Source organism: Melanerpes formicivorus, unplaced genomic scaffold (assembly GCF_026170545.1).
Source record: "Melanerpes formicivorus ecotype bairdi unplaced genomic scaffold, bMelFor1.0.p_v2 SCAF_29, whole genome shotgun sequence".
NCBI classification, from domain to species: domain Eukaryota; kingdom Metazoa; phylum Chordata; class Aves; order Piciformes; family Picidae; genus Melanerpes; species Melanerpes formicivorus.
The window spans coordinates 5,765,902-5,789,583 of NW_027142381.1; the positions used below are offsets into that span (position 1 = coordinate 5,765,902).

At 44.7% G+C, this 23,682-nt stretch overlaps 1 protein-coding gene across 2 annotated transcripts in view; it reads left to right on the plus strand.

Moving 5' to 3' along the window:
• SPECC1 (sperm antigen with calponin homology and coiled-coil domains 1) overlaps window positions 1-23,682 on the plus strand; it is a 110,587-nt gene that overhangs the window by 81,664 nt on the left and 5,241 nt on the right. For both annotated transcript variants that reach the window (XM_068154686.1, XM_068154687.1), the window contains 4 exons: window positions 3,632-3,782; window positions 4,787-4,889; window positions 21,776-21,892; window positions 22,775-22,834. In XM_068154686.1, the coding sequence (XP_068010787.1) occupies window positions 3,632-3,782; window positions 4,787-4,889; window positions 21,776-21,892; window positions 22,775-22,834 (431 nt within the window). The remainder of the gene's footprint in view (window positions 1-3,631; window positions 3,783-4,786; window positions 4,890-21,775; window positions 21,893-22,774; window positions 22,835-23,682) is intronic.

Genomic DNA, 23,682 nt, shown 5'->3' on the forward strand with positions numbered 1-23,682 from the left:
GATCTCAGGTAGTGATAGGACTAGGGGGAATGGAATGAAGCTGGAGGTGGGGAGATTCAGGCTGGATGTGAGGAGGAGGTTCTTCACCATGAGAGTGGTGAAACCCTGGAATGTGTTGTCCAGGGAGGTGGTCGAGGCCCCGTCCCTGGGGGTGTTTAAGAGCAGGCTGGATGAGGCTCTGTCCAGCCTGATCTAGTGTGGGGTGTCCCTGCCCATGGCAGGGGGGTTGGAACTAGATGATCCTTGTGGTCCCTTCCAACCCTGAATGAAACTATGAAATAGGAAGAGAGTAGGAGTAGGAATAGGAATAGAATAGGAATAGGAATGGAATAGGAATGGAATAGGAATAGGAATGGAATAGGAATAGGAATGGAATAGGAATAGGAATAGAAATAGAATAGGAATAGGAATAGGAATAGAAATAGAATAGGAATAGGAATAGAAATAGAAATAGAATAGGAATAGGAATAGAAATAGAAATAGAATAGGAATAGGAATAGAAATAGAAATAGAATAGGAATAGGAATAGAAATAGAATAGGAATAGAAATAGAATAGGAATAGAAATAGAAATAGAAATAGAAATAGAAATAGAAATAGAAATAGAAATAGAAATAGAAATAGAAATAGAAATAGAAATAGAAATAGAAATAGAAATAGAAATAGAAATAGAAATAGAAATAGAAATAGAAATAGAAATAGAAATAGAAATAGAAATGGAATAGGAACAGGATTAGGAATAGAATAGGATTAACCAGGATAGAAAAGACCTTTGAGATGGCAGCAAAAAGCAAATAACCTCTTGTCAGTGCTGCTGCTTTCTCCTGCAGGAGTAAATGCTAAGCAAGCAGAAATCATCAGTGAAAGAGACAGAGTTTACTTACTTGTATGAGTTTGTTTCCAGAAAATGTCTTGCGTGAGAGTGTATAATGGATCCTAAACAGAACATAATCTTTTTTAATCTCTACCAGTTGGCTGTGGAGTGAAGTAATGAGGCAACTGTATAATATAGTGCCAGTCCTCAGTAATAAATATCCCTCTCCAGGCCATGGATAATTACTGTTATTACCCATAGGTAACTGTGCTGTGAAAAATCTGTTGAAATAAACAGATATTTTATTAGCCATTGCAGGGCAAGCAAAAATTTATGGGTGCTTATCTGACAAGTTCCTCTATTTACAGCTTCTCTTTGTACCTGGATTTAATTTAGTTCCAATAATCCATAGCAAAGGCTTACTCACTAGAAAGTTGGAATAGCTCTGGTTCCAATCTAAATAATCCTGGAAGACAGTTGGTCCAAGCCCTATGCAAACAGCATTGAATTAAAAAATATCCCCAAGGAAATTCAGAGTGAAGTAGTCTCCACAATAATAATCTTCTGGCTGATTCCAGCTGACCAGTGTCACAGCAGGGTTCTGTAATGTCCTTAATATGACCCAAATTTTATGTTGTTGGAGAGCAGTATGGATTACTTCTCAGAGAGGAGCTGATCTTGGGCTACAATCTTTTTATTTAGAGTCAGGGGTTTACTGGATCTGTCCTGGAGTTCCTAGCAGCCAGAAATAATCAAAGGAAGTATATTACTGAAGCAAGTGAGGCTCAGGAGTATTGAAAACTGGATGCTCTCACCTTGCACCACTGCAGGCATAATTCAGGCTGGTAACCACCAGCTTTCTGTGCACAGTGCTGACAGGATGTGATTTGCCTTAATCACCTTGCATACTTTTCATACAATTATTATCCTGTTTCTCCTTCCAAATGACTCCTAATTTGCCCTCATCTTCTCCCTCTTTTCTTTCTAGCTAGATGCTTCCAATAACCTTTAGAGCTGGCAGGAAGCTTTCCTTCTCCGTGCTTTTACCGTACCATGCATGGGCACATCCTGAATGATTAGCACAGCATTTCCTGATTAGGCCATGCCTTTATTTTAATGATAATTTAACAGCACACTTTTTTAATTTGGCTATGATTATAATCTGGTGAAAAACCTACATTCTTCTCTAGGATGTTCAGACTTTGTTTATTGATGTGCCCTGTGCAGGAATTCTGTTTCTCTAAAGCAGAATAGTTTAAAATAGTCCCAAGAATCATTCAGTGGTTGCCTGTCTGATGGGTGTAGCAATTCCCCAGCATAATGAGGAGCTAGAAGAGTCATACACATTTGGAATATGTAGAGGAACACCAACAAAAAGACTTCTAAACCCTGTGCTGTTTCTTTTTTGTTCTGGATTCACGGTGCACACAGAGCAGGAGCGGGTGAGTGGAAGGAGAGGTGACCCTGACTGAGCAGGGTGCATGCAGTCCAGTGCAGCAAAGCTCTGCCAACAGCCAAGTTGCTGCAAAAGAGGCTGTCTGCTGGGACTGCATTCTGTGCTTCTCTACCTGGACTTCTTAACAGATAGGAATGTAGCAGCCCTTTATGCTGTGTAAAGAAGGTGCAGGAATGCCTGCAACTCTTGGCAGCTACAAATGCTGCTTTCATCTTGCAAAGTTCAGGAGGCAAAACAAGAGCAGCTTCACTCCTGCTGGAAGGAGGTTTTTATTTGGCAACTGCTGGTACCCAACCCCCCAGGTACTCTTGAAAAGAAAGTTAGGACTGATTCAGTGGTACTAGCCTTTGCTGAAGCTGAGATAGGGAGGAACTCACACCCTCTAGCTGATACGGCATTAACTGATAATTAACACTGGGAGGCAAATGAAAAGGAGGAGAAAAAGTTGTTCCATGTTCAGTGGATTTCTGATAAGAGTTCATAATGGGCTGGCCACAGCCTCTGCCTTATTGATAGCTTGTCTACAAAAACAAAGCAGCCAACATTGTCTGTGTCATACCTGGCTCCACCTCATGGTTGATAGACATGAGGAGATAATTTGATTTGTATGATCTCTTTGTCTTTTCTTCAAGAAACCTATCAATGCTGGACTTCATGACTACTTGTTTTGCTGATTTGGTTTTACATCTCTATGCACACAAATGCAAATGTCTATCATTACATGGATGTTATGGAAATAAATATCAATATAAACCACATAACATATGTCAGTAAAATTCACTTCTGCTATGAATATATTGAGACTTCCCAATTTTCTGTCAGAAGGGATGCTAAGCATCCCTTTGGTCTTTGAGGTCTTTTCCAACCTTATTGATTCTGTGTGCCAATAACTGCCTTTTACTGCTGCCTTGAGCTAGGCTGTGTCCAGGAGACCAAGAGACTTTTGAGTTCCAAGTCTGCTAATGGCAGCAAAGAAATTATTGTGCTAGAGCTTCTCAGTCATCTGGTGAGGATATCTGGCGACCAGCTTTTGAACCTTTAAGGCTGTAGGTTTTGGTATTTCCCCTCATTCACCTGAGGCCCCTACCCCCTAGCAGGAGTATCAATCACAGGAAACCAGGCAGGCTGTACTGTTGAAATCATCAAAGCCATTCCTTGTTATGATCACCTCTAATCTGCTCAAGGTTTCCTAGCCCCATGTGTGTTTAATGAACAAATGAGTACATTTGTTTAGAATCAAAACAACAGACTACATATTTTGTGCTGGGTGGCAGGACAGTGATTAATCAAGCTCCTCAGACTGCAAGCTGACAGCTTTTACTTTTTTTCTTCTTTTTTTTCCCCCCTTTTCATTTCTCACAGACCTTCTGAAGGGGAGGAATGAAGAGCTGAAACCAGACCATTACCTCCGTAAAAGCCCCTCCCTGGAATCCCTCAGCAAACCCCCCATGGCCTTCAGCAGCAGAATGCTTACCTCTACCCCCAGCAGCTTGAAACCCCAAAGCAAACTCAGGTACCAACTCAATTTCCTCTGAAAAACAATGCCCTGGAAAGATTGTCAGCGTTACCTGGCACCAGGATGAGGCTTCTGAGCTGTTAGCCCTGTGTCTCCCTGCTGGCTGGGTCTGTCCAGTTCAGAATTACTAGGCTGTGCCAGCTATCAAAATTCAGATTATAGTAACCACAGTTATCTGTAAGATGAGCAATCATGACAAAAGGAGGATAAAAAGCTTTCAGGAGCCACTAAATTGGATACAAGAATTCCATCATGTGCATGAGTGGTCAACCCTCATTAGCTTATTGTAGCTTTGTATGTTAAAAACTAGGAGCTTTGAGGTCTAAGAGAAAACTGGGCACTTTCCTCATCTCCACCATTATTTCCAACAGCAGAAGCTGTAAGCTGGTGACAAAGCAGGTACAGGACTTTTCAGAAGGGTGTCTAGCAGTAGGGCAGGGGGAATAGTTTGAAGCTGGGGGAAAGCAGGTTTAGACTGGATTGTAGGAAGAAGTTCTTCAGTATGAGGGTGGTGAGGCTCTGAAATAGGCTGTCCAGGGAGCTTGTGGTTGCCTCCTCCCTGGGGATGTTCAAGGCCAGGCTGGATGAGGCCTTGAGCAGCTGAGTCTACTTGAGAGGCATCCCTGCCCATGGCAGGGAAGTGGGAGTAGATGATCTCTGAGGTCCCTTCCCACCTAAGCCATTCTATGAATTGTCCTTGAGGCCTTGGCTCCAGTCCAGCTTTCAGATTTTTCATTTTATTCAAGAACTTGTTCTGCATCAGCTCATCTGGGTGTGGATTTGCAGTTACAGATTCTTTAGTCAGTTCTGTACCCCAAATCCTGGTTTTCCTAGCAAATACAGAATGCAAGCTCTGGCAGCTGTGATCGTTTGGCTTACACTGAGGTTCTGGGCTGCCATCCTGCTTTGTCATACAGATGTTATTTATACACAGATAAAAATATAAGTAAAAGAGAATTCAGGCAGATTTTTAGCTTCTCTCATATCCTTCTCTGAATTAGTGTGGAGAGAAAGGACCCACTGGCAGCCCTGGCTCGGGAGTATGGTGGTTCGAAGAGGAATGCTCTGTTGAAATGGTGCCAAAAGAAGACTGAAGGATACCAGGTAAGGGAATGGGTGCTGAGGTTAGCAGGTAAGGGAATGGGTGCTGAAGGTTACCAGGTAAGGGATTGGGTGCTGGAGGTTACCAGGTAAGGTAATGGATGCTGGAGGTTAGCAGGTAAGGGAATGGGTGCTGAAGGTTAGCAGGTAAGGGAATGGGTGCTGGAGGTTAGCAGGTAAGGGAATGGGTGCTGGAGGTTAGCAGGTAAGGGAATGGGTGCTGGAGGTTAGCAGGTAAGGGAATGGGTGCTGGAGGTTAGCAGGTAAGGGAATGGGTGCTGGAGGTTAGCAGGTAAGGGAATGAGTGCTGGAGGTTAGCAGGTAAGGGAATGGGTGCTGGAGGTTAGCAGGTAAGGGATTGGGTGCTGGAGGTTAGCAGGTAAGGGATTGGGTGCTGGAGGTTAGCAGGTAAGGGATTGGGTGCTGGAGGTTAGCAGGTAAGGGATTGGGTGCTGGAGGTTAGCAGGTAAGGGATTGGGTGCTGGAGGTTAGCAGGTAAGGGATTGGGTGCTGGAGGTTAGCAGGTAAGGGATTGGGTGCTGGAGGTTAGCAGTCAAGGAAATGGATGCATTTTTACTTTTCTCTGGAGAGTTATGAATCCATCAGTTTCCTACAGGTGTGCAGTAAGCAACATCACTTCATTTGAAGATGTGTATTTCAGGCTGCTGACTTTTTGTGTGTTGGCCTCTCCTGGCTGTTTCCCAGCTGCTCCCTTCAGATTTCTTTAACACTGCAGCCCCCAGTATTAAATTATTGTAAGTGATGTGTGTCCAAAGCACAGAGTATTTACTGCATCAGTTTTCTTTGACCCTGCAGTCCCCAGTATTACATTACTATGAATAATTTCTGTGCAAAGCACCAAACATCTACTGCACCAGATGTCAAAGAGTGGCTGTGTGCAGCAGCTTCATTTTGGCATCAGTTCTTGAAATGCCATTCTAATGTAGTTATTTTTCTGTGGGCTTCTGTGGGGGATATGCTGTTGTGAGAATATTTCCATTGGTCATTTCTATAGAACCAAAGGGATATTTCTTTGCCTCTTTGGCTTCAACCAAATGAAGGCTGCAGCTTGGGGGCCCTCTCTTTCTAACCTGCTGCAGTTTAATAGGATTTTACAAAGCAGGTTTTGACTGCTTGAGAAATGTCTCCTTTCTCTGCAGTGATTTTTTTCCACAGGCACAATGGTTTGTCCAGTTCTTGCATTGGCATTCTTGTGCTTATCAAGCTCTGGCTGGTGTTTGAATGCAGTTGTCAGGCCTTTGGTTCTGCTTGTGATTGCCTTCTGCAGCTTGGTTATAGACATATAGATACATGCTGGGGGTGCAGAACAGTCTTGGTTTGATACCACGTTGAGATTTTCCTTTCTTAAGAACAATATTGTTTGTTGCTCAGAGCAGAAGGCAAAAAGCAGTTACCACTGTGTGATATGCACCCTGCAGCAAGTCTTTAATAAAAGCAGAGTCCATCTTTGAAGTAAATAATGAGGGTTTTTTTTGTGGTGTTGGTTTTTTTGTTTCTTCACAACCAGCTCTTTGTGAAGCATTAGCTGCAGGGTGCAGGGGTTTGGAAGAACAGAGACAGTAGCTTTCCCTTTAAGTAAAGTGAACTATAAAAGTTTGAATCTTTTCTTAGCACTGCCTGCACCAATTTCAGAGAGGGAAAAGTAACAGAGAAGGCTCTTGACTGTCGACATGCTTGAGAAAGAGTAAAGCCAGGGTTTGCATTTAGCCTCCAGTTCTGTGATGCTGCTTAAGTGGCTGCAGTGCTGTCCCCTGGAGCTGTGTGCTCTGTGCTGTGTTCATGGATTTTCTATCTCTTCTACTAAAATTCTCCTGGCCTTGAATTTGAAGTTGAGAGGAATATTCCCATCCAGTCCTCAGAGAATGATTCGTGGAATATGACCTCTCCAAGTGTAGCTTCTGTTAAGCCAGCAAAAGCCATCTCTAGAGTAACACTTCCTCCTGACAGTGGTGCCCTTTGGGGTTTCAAGTGGCACATATGGTGAGCTTCCACTTCTTAAAACGTTCTGAGTGCACTCATAGAAGTGTTCTCTTAGAGCCAACCTATAGTTTTCTTCCTCTGATTACACTGAAGTTGGACTAAATGAATTGCTTTCAGAGATTATTATGTGGCTTTGCCAATACAGAGGCCTGGCCTGATTCTGAAGGTACCAGACTGGCACCAAGAGTGATAAATATTCCATCCATGATAGAATAGAGAAGGAGTTTCATTTTCCTGAGCTGAACCCAAGCAGTGGAGCTAGCTGTGTATCAGATAGCAGGCCACCCAGGAGGTATGCAAGGCAATCTGGGTCTATTTGTTTTCCCTTTTAGTATTAGTCTCTGGGGGAAAGTCTGTCCAGGCTTCAGAGGACAGTGGAAGCCTTTGCTTTGTGCATGGCTGCTGGAGTGTTGTTGCTACGTGATTGTCCGGATGACGTTTCAGAACAAGCTTTGTGGTTTTGGTTCCTGCTCTGGTGAGGCTCCTGTTCTGTGCATGGCTGGCTTCAAGCAGCAGAATTGAGTTCTCAGCAGTTTTTGCCAATGAGCAGGTAAAGCACAGACAAACACAGCATAATCCAGGGGAGCCTCAGAAGTTCAGACTGATGTGGTGAGGGAGCCTTGGCACCCAGTGTGAGATCTCAGGGCAGGAAGTCAAGTCAGATGAACCAAAGGACGAAGCCAGTATGGACTTCTGGTGGCAGCCTTGTCTCTCTACGCTCACTGCTTCATTTAGAGGCATTCTCTCTTGGACATTGTTGCTCAGATCCCCATTGCCATTGCGCTCTTGGCAGTGCGTTCACTGATTTCTTGAACCAGCTTTTCCCAGACCCTTGCACTCTTACGATAAGGCTGATACCAGGCTCCACAGGGAGTTTTTATCATTCTTGAGTACAAAGAGCTGGAATTGGAGTAAAGAACATCACCCTCCTTCCTGCCTTAGCCTCTGCAGTGGTGGGAATGAGGTAATGAGCTCTACTGAGCAGAGCATTGATGATGTGCGTGGCTTCTTTTCCATTGAGAATACCTCTGCCTGTGAGGCATCATCTCTGCAAATTCCAGTGTGATGGCTCATGTTCTTTCTCAACATGAAGCCTAGAACCACAGATAGCTTTGGATGAGAACTCTTTCAGCTCCACTACACAGTGGAAAGAAAGAATAAAAGACTTGCTCCTTGGCCACCTGACTACTTTTCTGCAGTGGCAAAATGTGCTGCCTTTGAGGTCTGGTGGCAGCTCCTGATGAGAGCTGGTGAGGAAGGAGGAGATTCCTGCCTGCTTTAAATTAGGAAGATACCAGCTTTCATTAAACAGTGTGAGCAAAATGGATTAGAATAACTGATACTCTCAGTAGCAACTACTACCCGTGCCCTAGATTTCCTGAGGAAAGCTGGATTAATGACCTCAGAAAGTATCTGGGGATAAGGCAGGGACCAAAGGACAAGGCTCCACTCTTTAAATGCTTTAATCCATACAAGGCTTATACTATAGATAGAAATTTACATCCTGCTCCTGGCATATATCCTTTGCGTTGACTACAGTGGGAACGTTCCTGGCTTTGAACTCCAGCCTGTCCCCCAGGAGACAATTCCATACAACAAGAGAAAGGGACACTGCAGGGGGGGGAGCTGGGAGAAGTGCCACACAAATTAGTAGTGGTGGCCTGGAGGGTTCTGTTTGTTTTTATGTAAAAAAGAAATGGCCTAAGTTTACAGTAACTGAGGGGAAAGATGAAAGCCTTGGTGTTTCTCTCTGCTGCTGTGTCATTGCTAAGATCCCTGTTTAAACAGTGATCTGATACCAAAAAGAGATGGAGGCTGCAGAGAAATGATTTAGAACGTGGAAACACAACCAGCAGAAAGAAAACCAAGTGGAAGTTCCATTCATGACTAAGAGAAAAGAATATGGAAGTGGCATTGTGTCAACTGTGGCATGATCAATCATATGCTTTTGGTTGTCATATTTCAGTGCCTAGCTGGATGTGATGTGGCTTTTTGGCCATCATTTTTGGAGTAACTATGCAGGGAGGGTGCTGGAAAAAACAACCCTTGGTAGCAAAAGGAATTGTAGTGCAATGTGGCTTTGGGCTCAGTGACACTGTGCAAAGCTTCCCTGAGGAAGGTCTTTGGCTTTAAAAAGGCAACCTAGCAACCTTAATCTAGTGCCTGGTGTCCTGTAAGGGTTGTGCACTGCCACATGAGCCCTTTTGCCAGTCATACACAGGCTGTTCCTTCTGCCTCTCTGGATTTGTTGACATCATGGCTTATAATGTAGGGTGATGAGACTGGAGAACTGCTTTTGTGACTCTGGAACTGAATTACCCCAAGTCCTTTAAACCACAAAGCCTCCTGAGAGTAAGTTATTTATGTTAAAATAGCTTTTTCTTTTGTTGTCTTGTGGGTTGGTGTTGGTTTTGTCCTCATCTATTTAAAAAAGGTTACACATCATGGCAAGAGTGTGAAGCAGCAATTGGGTGCCTCTTTTCTAGTAGTCTCTCTTCCCATGAGTCCTTAACTCCTGGAAGATGCTGAGAGTCATTCTTGTTGCATTATCACCTTCCATAACCATATCATTAGTGACTGTGGTGTTATTTAAGTGCCCCGGTTCTGTTTGCTCTCTGCAGAGACCATTTGTCAAGGGGCCAAACCTCTCTAGATTGAGCCTATTGCTATCCACAGATGTATTGTGAAAACACAGAACATCAAGAGGCACTTAACCCATGATCATTAGAACTCAGGGTTATTGTTTCTGCCACATACACCCTCTCCAGAGAAGGAAGGCAATTGTTACCATGTTAATGAATATGGTTTGCTTAAAAGAGCTGTTCTCATGTTTATTTTCCAACCACTACCCATCCAACCTTTGACACAGAGGAAAAGAGCATCTGAGACCAGCTCTCCTCTCCACTGCACGATCACAGTTGTTCTTTTTATTAGCTGTGTTTGGTCTAACAGGACCCATTTGACCCACTTGTTGAAGAGCCAGCACCTCTCTGTCTGTGTGGTTGTCTTAAGTAGAGGAATGGGGAATGTTCCAGAACTGATAAAGGGAAATGGCAGCTCTAGCTCTGAAGATTGTTATATTTCATATATCCTTGACCTGTGCATTAAAGCTATTGCTTTATAGCATCTCCCTGACTGTGAGAGTGTCGGAACAGCAGCTTGTGGGTGAGGGCAGTGGGCATCTTCAGGGACCAGCTTGTGGGTGAAGGCAGTGAGCATCTTCAGGGAGCAGCTTGTGGGTGAGGGCAGTGAGCATCTTCAGGGACCAGCTTGTGGGTGAGGGCAGTGAGCATCTTCAGGGACCAGCTTGTGGGTGAGGGCAGGAGCATCTTCAGGGACCAGCTTGTGGGTGAGAACAGTGGGCATCTTCAGGGACCAGCTTGTGGGTGAGGGCAGTGAGCATCTTCAGGGACCAGCTTGTGGGTGAGGGCAGGAGCATCTTCAGGGACCAGCTTGTGGGTGAGAACAGTGGGCATCTTCAGGGACCAGCTTGTGGGTGAAGGCAGTGAGCATCTTCAGGGACCAGCTTGTGGGTGAGGGCAGTGAGCATCTTCAGGGACCAGCTTGTGGGTGAGGGCAGTGGGCATCTTCAGGGACCAGCTTGTGGGTGAGGGCAGTGAGCATCTTCAGGGACCAGCTTGTGGGTGAAGGCAGTGAGCATCTTCAGGGACCAGCTTGTGGGTGAAGGCAGTGAGCATCTTCAGGGACCAGCTTGTGGGTGAGGGCAGTGAGCATCTTCAGGGACCAGCTTGTGGGTGAGGGCAGTGGGCATCTTCAGGGACCAGCTTGTGGGTGAGGGCAGTGAGCATCTTCAGGGACCAGCTTGTGGGTGAGGGCAGTGAGCATCTTCAGGGACCAGCTTGTGGGTGAGGGCAGTGAGCATCTTCAGGGACCAGCTTGTGGGTGAGGGCAGTGAGCATCTTCAGGAGAAGAGGCAGTGCTCCCTGCTAGCACTGACACAAATAAATTGGTGTTGGTTGTACTGGTGCTTGTGGGACCAGCCTCAGATCTGGTTTCATATCATCTGAAGGAATCTCAACGCCATGGAGAAGCTACTAACCAGAGCAATCCTAATGTAGCTTTCATGTTGTACAAGTAGCTGCTGGAGGAAATAATTCCTTTTAATTATCCTGCATAAAATACTACTACTAGAATACTACTACTACTAGAAGCAAATGATTTCTTTGTCTCCATGCCCTATTCACAGGTATTTGGCTTTGCAGCAGGTCCCAGAAACACTCTGCAGCTTTGGAAAGTAGGCTTTGGAGCACGTAGGAACTATTTTTAGGGTGATGCTCTCTGACTTTGTATTGTTTAGTCTAAATTAGCAAGACACAAATATGCCTGCCCATTCTGAATGTTTGCCTCAAAGCTGTGAATTGTTTTTTGAAGCTTCCTTTGCTTAAGACACAGCTCAGTTGTAGGGCTCTGATGGAACATCCTAATGGACGCTGCAGCCTGCATTGTGTCCAGACGTACAGGCTGGCATTGAGAGGAGTTTGAAGTGCTCCAACCTTTGTGCTGTAAATACTAATAAAAGTATCTTTCCTGTGTAGTGCCTCAGCTGTTCAAAAAGAAGGAACTAAACCCTTCCCTGAAGTATTCCTGCTATTAAGGCTGCTCCAGCCTTGAGAGACAGAAATTGGAAACAAATTACTTCCGAACATAAGCTAGGAGTCATTAACTGTAATTCCGACTGCTTTTACTACTAGAAGCACAAAGCTGCTCCCTCAGACCGGGTAGAAGTTGGTGTTTCTGCAGAGCACTGCATTCTTTGTGTAGCAAAGATGCAAAAGCATAGGGAGAAGAAAAAAGGCTCTTGCAGTATTTGCTGTTTGTCAAGTAATTACAGCAAGAGACTGGGTGACTGGTGGTTTGGCAGGGGCTGGACTAGAAAAGCTTTTTACCCTTTTGTGTTCAGTTTAAACTCAGACTAATACTAGGTTTTTGTTTATGAATTTGTGGCTTGCTTGCCTTTTTTTTTTTTCCCCCCCCTCACAGGAATTTACATTCCTCTTCTTTTTGTGCTAGGCAGTATTTCCTCCATACCCTCTTTGTTCTCAAGCTCTGCTCCATGATATTATCCCCTGCTTTTTGCCTTGCATTTCTTTGACTTCTTTGCTGGCTGGAGAAGATCCAGCACAAATTAAGTGTGGCCCAAAGATGTACAAATGCACATAGGCTGGAGAGGACATAAAGTATGCCCTTGGGTCAAGTGGTCATGGGGCCAATTCATTCTCATTAGGGAGGTGGTGGACACTCTACAGCTGGAACAGCTAATCCTGACGACTGGTGGATCAAGCTGCATGTTGTGGGGACCTGCCTTGTGAGAGATCCCAAAGCTGCTTCGTGGCCAGCTGTACATTAACACATTCATGCTTGATGGTTTCTTCCTTACTGTGGAAACCAAGAGTTATATTTGGAAACAAGAAGTCTTTTACTTCTTTGTACGTCATTAGTGTGAGTAGTTGATGTTATCTTTCTACTTAAGCAACTGCTCTCTCAATCCCAGCCTGGACTGGGCACTTTGCCTCACTTCAGTTACACACCATCCTGGACCACAGAGAGTGAACAGAGACTGCATGGCAAGTGCTGCCTCAGCCCTCAGGTTGGTGCTCAGGCTGGCAGCTATGGTAAAAAGTCAGAGCTGAATGGGACCAAGATCAGCCCTCTCCATCTCTGAACCTGGCTAGAATACAATTCCTGGGGCTTGGCTCATGAAACAATCAGTCAAACACCTTCTTTGACACTGATGAAGCTTTGTGAAGCCTTGAGAATCCCAGCACAGTTGTGCTCTGTCCTAAAGAAACACAGAATAGAAAAACCAACATGAGCCAGGTTTCTATTGAAGATGTTAAGTAGTCATGAGAATTAAGTAAGCAGCAGCACTGAGGAGTGGATGTGCAGGTTTTCTGGCCACCTTCCCAAGTGAAGTCTTTCAGGCAATAGGGATTGGAGGTGAATCCCATCTGCTGTTACAAACAGTTTATGTGCAGTCTGGAAAAGCAGCATTCCCACAGTTCTGTGATCTTGTGTGCTGAAGACCAACAGCAAAACAAATAACTCCCGGGTTGTGTGATGTGGGTGAAATAAAACCCTGACCAACAACCCCTCTAGATTTAAATGGCAGCCATCCATTCATTCCAAGCAGCATTCATGGCAGAGCCTTTCTCTTCTGGGAAGGACTGGGAAGATTTCCTTCCTGCCACACCAACCTGAGATTGGAGGCTGATGGGCAGAGCTTGCTGAGCAAGCAGGAAAAAGCTGTCTGGGTCTTCATGTTTGCCAATATCATTGATGCAACAAAGTTGTTCTCTGGTGAGCAGTGCTGCTTACCCTGAAGTACCCTTCTGTACATGCTTGTGAAGAGCTCTTGTAGCATTTTGACATTTAGAAGTGGATTCTATGTGCAATGGGGTTTTCCCAGGAAGCTATTAGTATATTCTGTGATTTTCTGAGGAATGGATGAAATATTTGGCTCTCTTTGTTTCTCTCCTTTTGGCCAAAGAGGGGAGTGCTGACTTCAGAGAGGCTTCTCCTCTCTCTGCAAAAGGTGAAGGGAATCTTGGCTAATCCCTCCTGTCTCAAGAGCTATTACCTGTGTTTAAATAAAAATTCACCCTAAGTTGCTCAGGAGCTTTGCTCCCAAGGCTGCTTGGGACCATCTTTGTGACTTTGGCAGAATGGCATAGTACCTTTGCCCTGTGTTGACCCTTCAGTGCTGGGCTGAAGGTTGGACAGGTTGATCTTTGGGGTCTCTTCTGTGATTTCCCTAGCTGTTAAAACTCCAGATCATCACATCATGTTGTTGGATGGTGATGATTGTCAGTAGCACTTGGATAAAAATGACAGTCTGGAGAGTGTTTAAGTAACAAAAATACTGCCTTAGCATTTCAAGATATTCTTTTATTCTTTTTCTTTTTTTCCTTTTTTTTTCTTTTTTTCCTTTTTTTTTCTTTTTCCTTTTCCCTTTTTTCTTTGCCCTTTTTTCTTTGCCCTTTTTTTCTTTGCCCTTTTTTTCTTTGCCCTTTTTTTCTTTGCCCTTTTTTCTTTGCCCTTTTTTTCTTTGCCCTTTTTTTCTTTGCCCTTTTTTCTTTGCCCTTTTTCCTTTGCCCTTTTTTTCTTTGCCCTTTTTTTCTTTGCCCTTTTTTCTTTGCCCTTTTTTCTTTGCCCTTTTTTCTTTGCCCTTTTTTTCTTTGCCCTTTTTTCTTTGCCCTTTTTTTCTTTGCCCTATTTTTTCATTGCCCTTTTTTTCTTTGCCCTATTTTTTCTTTGCCCTTTTTTCTTTGCCCTTTTTTCTCTTTTCCCTTTTTTCTCTTTTCCCTTTTTTCTTCGCCCTTTTTTCTTCGCCCTTTTTTCTTCGCCCTTTTTTCTTCGCCCTTTTTTCTTCTCCCTTTTTTCCTTCTCCCTTTTTTTCCTTTTTCCTTTTCCCTTTCTTTTTCTTTTATTTTAATTTTTTTTTTATCCCCCCCCCCCCCAGAATGTTTCCTTTTTGTAAATAAAATCCCTTATAGCCAAATATGTACATGCACTTTCTCTGTATGTCCCAGCTGGACCCAGGATTGGGTCTGGAGAAGAAATGCAACAGCCCAATTGAGGCATGTTGAGAATAATTAAGCTGATGACCAACGTGTGAGCCCCCTTCACAGTGATGCCAGTGCAGAAACGTGCTCCTCCAGTGCAGCCAAATCACTCCAGCCAAGCTCTACCTCTTTTCACATAAGAGGCTTTATCCTGTCAACAAATGCAGGTCTCTTGATTGGAGGGATAAAACAAACGCCCATGCAGCTCTCTCATGCGTAGCTTCCTACCCTGCTGGGTGATTTTAAAAATAGCATTTACATTCTGGCCATCCCAAAGTCCAAGACACTTTCCCCGTGTTGCCTGGATGCAGTGACAATCAGGGAAAACACTGAATTGATTGGTCACCAGCTGGAACAGCTCCAGGCTGAGAATTTAACTGGGAGAGAGCTGAGCCCTGCTGCCCGTTCCAGCAATATCCTTTGCTGCTGAGATCTTTCCCCACCTTGTTTCCAGCCTTTACGGTGAGCCTGCTGCAGCCTGCAGCCTATCCCTCCGCCCAGGAATTCCAGGACATGGCTAATCTCTGAACTCCCAGAGCAGATGATTAGAAATAGCGGTGGGAGCAATCAGTGAGGTCATTAGCAATTCTGCACCAGGGCTCCAGGCAGGAAGTAGCTGTGCTGCTGCCTTGGACACAGAGGGGAGCGAGTTCCTCCTCCCTCTCCTTCCCTCTTTCCCCAGAGTATCTGTGTGGTCCTTGGAGCCGTGCTGCTGCATCTTCACTCTTGCAGCCTTGGGAATGAAGGAACACAGCCCAATCTTTCTTACCTGTGACATTCCAGCACATTGTCACTTATACCAGTTGGTGAGAAAGGTGGTGGAAGTGCTATTTGTAGAGCAGGCAGGGAGTTGGCTGTCAACAGGTAAGCACAGAGTCATAGAATGGGAGGAGTTGGAGGGGACATCCAACATCACCTAGCCCAGATCCCCTGCTAACACGGGTTCACCTGCAGCAAGTTGCACAGAAATGTGACCAGAGGGGTTTTGAAAGTCTCTAGAGAAGGAGATTCCACAACCTCTGTGGGCAGCCTGCTCCAGTGCTGCAGCCCCTTCAAATGAAACCTTCTGCATTCTAGCTTGTACCTGCTGCCCCTTGTCCTGTCACTGGCCACCACTGAAACGAACCCAGCTTGTGTGCTGTGTGTACTGTGCCAGCAATTACTCTCGACCCTTGTTCAGCAGAACTTGTTTTCATTTTTAAAAGTCAAGTCTTTGTATATAAAAATGCAGATAAACCCCCCCAAAAAAGAGACCAAAGTATGGTGAAATATTGGGCAGCCCACAGAGTGCTGGGAGCAATAGAGCAGATGGACACATGGGTGCTGGCTGACTCACTAGGGAACTTACTCATCTGTACAGTTACAGTGATGACTTCAATGTCAATAGAAATAATTTTACCTTACAAGCAGAGGAAATGGGAGGTCACCTCGTTACTCTATCACATACTACCTCAAACAGCTCCCATTTGGTACCACTTTCATTTCTCATTCTCATGAAAATTTCATTTGAAGCAGCACCACAGCTCTTTTGTAATCAAAATAGCAGCACTAAGCTGCCTTGTAGAGGTGGTGGACCTCTTCAGGATCTCCTGAGGGAAGCTGAGCTTGAAGAGGGCACAGATCACTTTAGAATGGCTTTACCACAGACTCTGAATGATGAGATCTCTGAGACAACTCCTGTCAGATGAGCTTGATTTGAGCACAGAACTGCAGAGAGCATCATGCAAGCTATTCCTGCCAGTCTGACTCAGCTAGGAAAGGTAATGAAGGGTACTGGACATGCCTGATATTTTTGTGTCTTCTCAGATCTTGGGCTTTTGAGGGACTAAAATAGTTGGAAGCTGAAAAATCTGTGTGTGGGATGTGTGACAATAAGCTTGATAAATTTCCTCTTTTAAACTGTCCCTGCTCCATGTGACAGCTGTAGTCAACTGATGTTTGATGCTTTGGGGGAAAAAAAAAAAGACATAATCATCAGCTCTCAGAAATTTTTCATGTCCTGTCTGTGCTAAGAAGGTGAACCTGCATTAGCAGGGGGGTTGGACTAGATGATCTCCTGAGGTCTCTCCCAACCCCTGCCCTTCTGTGGTTAATTCACCCTCACTTAGGGAGGTGATAAATAGTAAACCCAAGTCAACACCTAAGGGAGCAGTAGAGCAAGGAGCTGGGAATGTGATAGGAAATGGGGTTTGTTTCTTAGAAGGAATGTAGTAAATGAGGTAACTTTTGCAGGGCTAGCACTGTTTCCTTATCATTACACTGTGATGTAATTGCCTAATTCAAGAGCATTTTCACACAGCATCTAATGTTATCTGAGCTGTGTTGTTTCACACACCTGTGATCAGCAATAAGATGCATGACTTGGTGGTGGGGCTGGTAGAAATTTCAGTACCTGACAGGGACCTACAGGAAAGCCAGGGAGGGACTTTTTACAAGGGCTTGCAGTGATAGGGTGAAAGGAAATGGATTGAAATTTGAGGAGAGCAGATTTAGACTGGAGATTAGGAAGAAATTCTTTCCAGTGAGGGTGGGGAGACACTGGAACAGGTTGCCCTGGGAGATTGTGGATGCCCCTCCCTGGATGTGTTCGAGGCCAAGTAGGATGAGGCCATGAGCAACCTGGTCTAGTGAAAGGTGTCTTTGCTCATGGCAGGGGGGGTTGGAACTGGATGATCTTTAAGGTCCCTTCCAACCCAAACCATCCTATGAATCTATGAGATCTGGATGATGGGGATACACAAAGTTTCAAAGAAAGGTTAAAACAATTCCTATGGAGACTGCAGCTGGCTGAACCATTTGAACTGGGGATATTAATACAGCCTGGAGGACAGAAGGTCATTTGGCTTCCTTCCCAATCTCAGCTAGCCACTTAATCTCTCTACAACAAACAGTATTGCTATTGCTGTTCCACAGGTTATTCTGGATTTGGGTTTATTGATCTTTTCCTTACAGAATGCATTACTTTATTGTACATTTAAGGGAATTCAAAAGGGTTCCTGCTAGTAAATTGCCCAAATGTGATATGCAAATCACTTGAGGCTTGCAACTGCCCATTGAAAATAGCTGTGTGCAATTGTCCAAGTCATCTTGGGTGCACCCTATCATTACAGAAGAATCCAGGCAGTCTTCAGTTTTAGGCACTTCATCTGTGTTATCTGGACCTGACCACACTTCTAACTCACCCAGATTTCCAGTAGATTTCCCAGATGTTTCATATCTTTGCTATAACACTTTGGATCATGTGCAGTGTTCTGCTTCCTCAGAAGGTTAGGTCAGGCTAAAAGGAGCCCTCCTTCCCTTTCATTGCTTCTTAGGAAGTGTTTAAAACTTGTTTACCCAGAGCTCAAACCTCATATTGTGATAGAACCCCTTTGGCTGAAGCCTGCTAACATGTCCCCAGCCACTTAGTGTGTAATAGGTCAAACCAGATTTGCAGTTTCATGAAGCTGCTGATAAAGTTGGCTGGCTGTAGGTGATCCTTGGAAGCTGCCTTTCAAGGTACCTTGATCAGACTTTACGTTAGAAAGGGCAGAGTTCAGACTGGCAGAGATGTGGTTCACAGAAGGAGGTTCCTGTTCAGTTATCTCTTTCTAAATGTAACCCCAGGATAAAAACCACGTTGAGGTGTCAGACTTCGGGTTTGTGAGTCTCTGGTTGTGATAAGCAGGCATTGATTGCAGAAGGCTGAGCCAGTTGAGGGAGAGCTGCTATTGAAACCAGACAATTCCCTCTGGTGTATTCAGTCTATTTGTTTCAACTAGTTCTGTCTTTAGCAGTTAAGTTTATGTTCTGTGTGAGCTGAACCTCAATAATTAGCCACTCTGCCGTGTTTCCTGTGTGTACTTCTGTACACCTGAGAGGCAGGAAGGCATGTTGTCTGCTGAGGTGTGAAGAATGAGGCTCATATTTATTGCAGCCTTTCTTCCACAGAGTTCCAGACTAGCTTCAAGCTGATTCTCATCTGTGATTTATAATTCTGGGTCTACTAGAGAAAATTGTTCTCAGAAAGCCATTGCTGTGGGCACGGTCACATCTGTCTAGTGGGAATATCTTGTGTCAGTATTTTAACCTACTCAGGCTGTGGTGAGGAGCAGATGATGTCATTGTTGCTTTAGACTGAAATCATGGAGTCAAAGATCTAGTGAAATCTAATGGTGTGGTTGTTCTTTCCTCAGATAAACAAGAAAGTGTTTTTAATGAGAACAGATCCCACAGATCTCCCTGTGTGTCTTTACCGTGGCTCTCGTGGTGCTCTGGCATCGGCAAGCAAAGGTCCTGCTCCTGGCCTGAGGGGCTGAGCTTAATGACTTGCAGGTGCTTGGTGTCTTTTAGGCTTGGCCTGTCACTGATGTCATACATTTGCTCTCTAACTAACATCACCTGGATGACTTTGTTAGGTTTCCCCCCCACTTTGCTTAGTGTCAGGTACTTCAATCTCTACTGAGGCAAACCAGGGTGGATACTTCAATACTTTCAGGTAACTGTGGCCCTGATGTGCTTCCAGATCCAAGTCTCTTCATATTCCTGCTTATGAACTTTTCATTTGAGGTCAGCAAGCTATTTTCACTGACAAGAAGCCTGAGAACTCCACTGAAGTGGTTTAGTCTGGACACCTCTGTTCTCTACACAGTACTCTACCACTGTGCCAGCCAACTTTCTGTCTTCACGTCTTTCCATGCTCCTTGTTGCCACTCAGAGTATGTAGAGATGGTTGTGTCACTGTGCTGTAAAAGCATTCCTCTTCTGGCCTGACTTGCATATTCTTCCAAGATTTTTAGCTGCACCAGCCTCACCTGCATGATTATTTTCTTAGCAGCAAAGTGGAAAATCCAGGTGAAGTGCTGTGTGATAGGGATATGGTGAGTCTGCTCCAAAGGAAACCTGAGTGCTGCAGGTCTGAGTTACTCAGCACCTCTAGACCCATGGATCAGGGGTTAGTTTCTGGAGCAGATGTCTTTAGCAGAGCTTGGGGTGGGGGATCTGCCTTATGGCACACCAAGAGACAGAACTCTCCAGGCTCTCCTGCAGCTGGAAGTGTACCTTAACAGCCAGCATGTACACAAATAGCTTCCACACAGTCATAGACTGTGTACTGAGGGCTAGAGAGGTGTGGCAGAAAGACTCAGACAGATTCCCCTGCCAAAATAATCAAGAGAAGTGAATAGTTTCCAAGGTGTTTGTTGCCTAAATTGTTTGCCTTGTTTTTTCTTTTCCTTTTTTTTTTTCCCCCTGGCTTCAGCAGAGCCAAAGATCTTCTGAGAACCCAGAGTGTGCCTCTGTTTGACTTAATTCCTCTCGGTGCGGCGGAGTGGGGGGGTTCCACAAGCAAAGCTGCGGTGTGGCAAAACACAAATCAGTTTTCATTTACCATGTCCTTAAATCCCAAGTGGGAAAGCAGTCAACAGAGACTCCAAGCTGAAGCACCAGAGAGGAGTTTATACCTTCTATGAGGTGGAAATGCTTTTGTTTAGAGGAAAACCCTTCACGCTTCACTGATGCGTGTTGGGATGTGCAAACAACCGCTGAGTGGTTCTGAGTATGTCTAAGTGTTTGGTGCTGTGCTGTTAGCTGCACAGCTGAGCTGAACCTTCAGGTGGTGATTTTGGGGTTTGCATTTAGGGCAAAAATTGAGATCTGAGGTAGTGTTCTCTGTTGATCATGACACCACTTTTGCAGCAGGCTTCATCAGTGTTTAAATACTGGCAGCAGAATCCCGTCCTTGAACTTTTGCTTGTTTCTGAGACCTGGATCTGAGAATTCCTGAAGATGAGTGGCTGGGCATTGCTGCAGGGGCTGAGTGGAATACAGTTCTGTAGACATTAGCACTACTTCTCTCTGGTTGCTGTTAGATGGGAGGAGAACTCTTCTCCTGAAGAGGTTTTAGGTGTAGGCAAAACTACAAAGACAAGAGAAATTATCAAGTTGATGCTGGGCTGGTGAAATGCTGTCGGAAGGAACAGTTTTGTGTCTCGTGTGTCTCGTGTGTCCCTCATAAAAGCATCACAAAATCGAGGCTAGGATCTACTGTTCCTACACAAACATGAGTGGCCTTTTTGTCTGGTCCTGTTGCTTAACTAAGGCTTTGTTTGTTCCTGTTTCCATGGCCTTTGGTGGGGCAGGGTGGGGAAAGACGACCTCCGTTTTCCATTTCTATCATACAATATAAAATGAGAATATTGGCATTTGGTGGTAGATTATTTGCTGATAAAATATATTGGCCTCAGCAAAAACACTTCTGTAATTTGGCAGTCAGCCCTCTCCCACTCACTGCAGATTGATAAATAGTAAGGAACTTGTTTGGCTGAAATGCCAGGAAAGCAGAATAACCCAGCTTCAGCCAGTTCCATAACACACAGTTGGACGCCCATGGTGTGACTTTATGGATTAGGCAAAGCCAAGACAGCTTTCAGAGCAGAATATTTTTTTCCCCCCTCATGATGGTTTTCAGCCACCACATTGCTTTTCTTTCATCTCCACTGACAGATGTTAACAGAGCAGAACACACTCTGGTGGCTGGTGCAGTGTGGTAATGTCTGCTGCTGCTGCTGCCGGGCTTTTGCAGCCCATTAGGTCTGCAGATTTATTGCAGCCAGAGGATTTTAACCTGAAATACTCTGTGCTGCTTCAGTTTGAGTCATGTTTGGTTATGGGCATTTATTACCAAACTGAAATCCTGTCTGACTGGACAAAGTCCAGGTTGGGCAAGTAATGAGTGAGGCATCGTAAGTGAAGAGCATGTGCTAAAACACTTCCTGTCTGGGTTTTAGTGCATCTGCATTAACATTGTATGAGAGATGCAATAAAGGTTTGTCTTTGGGGGAATCTTGAAAGAAACCTGAAAATAGTTAAAGAAAGAAAATTAAGTGGCAGAGAATCTGAGTTCAGCACGTAGGAAGATGTGGCTGGCGAGAATGACCTGAGGGTAGCTCCACGCCTGCTGGAGGGTGCAGAACCATCATGTCCTGGAGCCAGCCCTGCTCCAGCAGCTGTTTCTTTTCTGAGCAATATCACTGTTATGTTTTTAGCTGGTATCTGGAACTGCAGCTGCTGCTACAACAGCAAAACTTAGTCACAAGAATTCCTTAGTGTGCTGGTATGGCCAGACAGTGCAAACAAGAGCCTTAGAAAGGTCACCTTGCTCACAGGACCAAAACTGGACCTCTATGCTCAGCTGCAGCTGTGCCTCATGAGAGAGCCCTGTGAAGAACCCCAAATGCACTCTGGACCCCCTCTAATCATTGTGGAGATGCTTCCCCCCCACCAGCCATGGCACTGTTCAGGGATGGTTCATGCTTTGTCTTTCAGAATATTGATATTACCAACTTCAGCAGCAGCTGGAGTGATGGGCTGGCCTTCTGTGCTCTCCTGCACACCTATTTGCCTGCACATATTCCTTACCAGGAGCTCAACAGCCAGGATAAGGTAAGCTTTGTTGTACCTGCTCCTATACCAATTGCAGAATTCAGGGTGAGCACGGACCTGTTACATGAACATTGCTGGGTATGTGGTGGAGACAGTGTTGTAAGATCTTGACTGATGGAAACTAAGTAGATGGGAGCAACAGTAAGAGACAAGGGTCAGCTGAGAGCTTACAAAGCAAACAGCCTGGATGAAATGGGGAAGGAAACTCATAGTAAGCTCCCTGAGAGAAATGCAGGGGCCAGTGGATAAGGAGTTAGTGACAAGTTACCTGAATCCAGCAAGAGCTGCATGATGAACAGGAAGGCACAGCATCCCTTTTGAAGGGCTAAAGCATTTGTGGACTCCTGAGTTAGCACACGTTCAAAGTGCTGGATCAGGAAGCACAGCATTCATGGAAGTTGGACAGCAGTGTATCTAAAAGTCAGACCATGTCAGCACATTCCAAGTGTGTTATTAGGGTCCTCAGAAAGAGGAGGATTTCCTTCAGACAGCTAGTATCTATTACAGTAAGGATTACACTCCAGCTACAGGAATGCCTTACATTAGTTAACACCTCCCCAGAAACCTTTTACTCATAGCAAAGATAAAACCTCAGTGGGTTGGGGTTTTTTTTGCCCAGTTGTAATCAGTTTACAAGAATCTCTGTCAAAAGCAGAGGGTTGTAGCTTGGACAAGAGTGGATGAGCTATTCAAAGGCAAACAACTTGTTGGGGTGTTCCTCACTAACACACAAAAATTGTCTGTGTGAAGTATGGGACCAAGTGTTCTTCAGTCTTCAAATACACCTGCTCACCTAAGCCTACAGCTGAAGCAGATGCAAGGCAGGGTTCAAGAATCACACTTTGATGCTAATCCTTTTGAACTTTTCTTTTGTTTTTACAGAAGAGAAATCTGCTGTTAGCCTTTCAAGCTGCTGAAAGTGTAGGCATCAAACCCAGCCTGGTGAGTAACCTTCTTTTAGCCAGGGAAGATTTGCTGCTTAATGCTGTTCCAAAGCCTTTGTGGGCAGCCAGTCAGCTTGCACTGAAACTGTTCACATAGTGCCAGGGGAGGCTGCACCTCCAGCTCTTGAAGCTCATAGTGTTAGGAGAAATACCAGAAAGAGTTTGTAGAAGCATGGAATTGATGTCATTTTGAAGGAACTTCTGGAAGTCATCTAGTATTGAAATGAGATTGATTGTGTGCCCCTCTTGGAAGCTGCTTCTAGATGATACCCTTTTCATGGACCATGAGGCCATTTTCTTTTGGTTTAGTGCCTTAAGAAACAGGAGGGATAATTTGTTAAACTGTTTTAAAAGCCTTTTCCAAAATCAACAAGATGATGAGGAGGAAGAATGAAGTTTAATATGAAAGAATACTCTGGAGTTCATGAGTTAAATACACAACCAAAACCATGCAAAGAAACAGCAGTTTGCCTGAAGTTCTGTAGACAGTTGATGTTTTCTGGCAGATGGAAGAAGTCTTTTCAGAATGTGAAATGCAGGTGGCTGTTTAATTAGCTTGTTAATGAGTTTCACAACTGTACCTAGCCACTATCACAGAACCACAGGATGTTAAGGGCTGGAAGGGACCTCCAGAGATCATTGAGTTGAATCTCCTTGCCAAAACAGGATCACCCAGGGCAGGTCACACAGGAACACATCCAGGTGGGTTTTGAAAGTCTCCAGAGGAGAAGACTCCACAACCTCTCCCTGGGCAGCCTGCTCCAGGGCTCCATCACCCTCACAGGAAAGAAGTTTCTCTTCATGTTGAGGTGGAACCTCCTGGGTTGTAGCTTGTAGATGATTCCT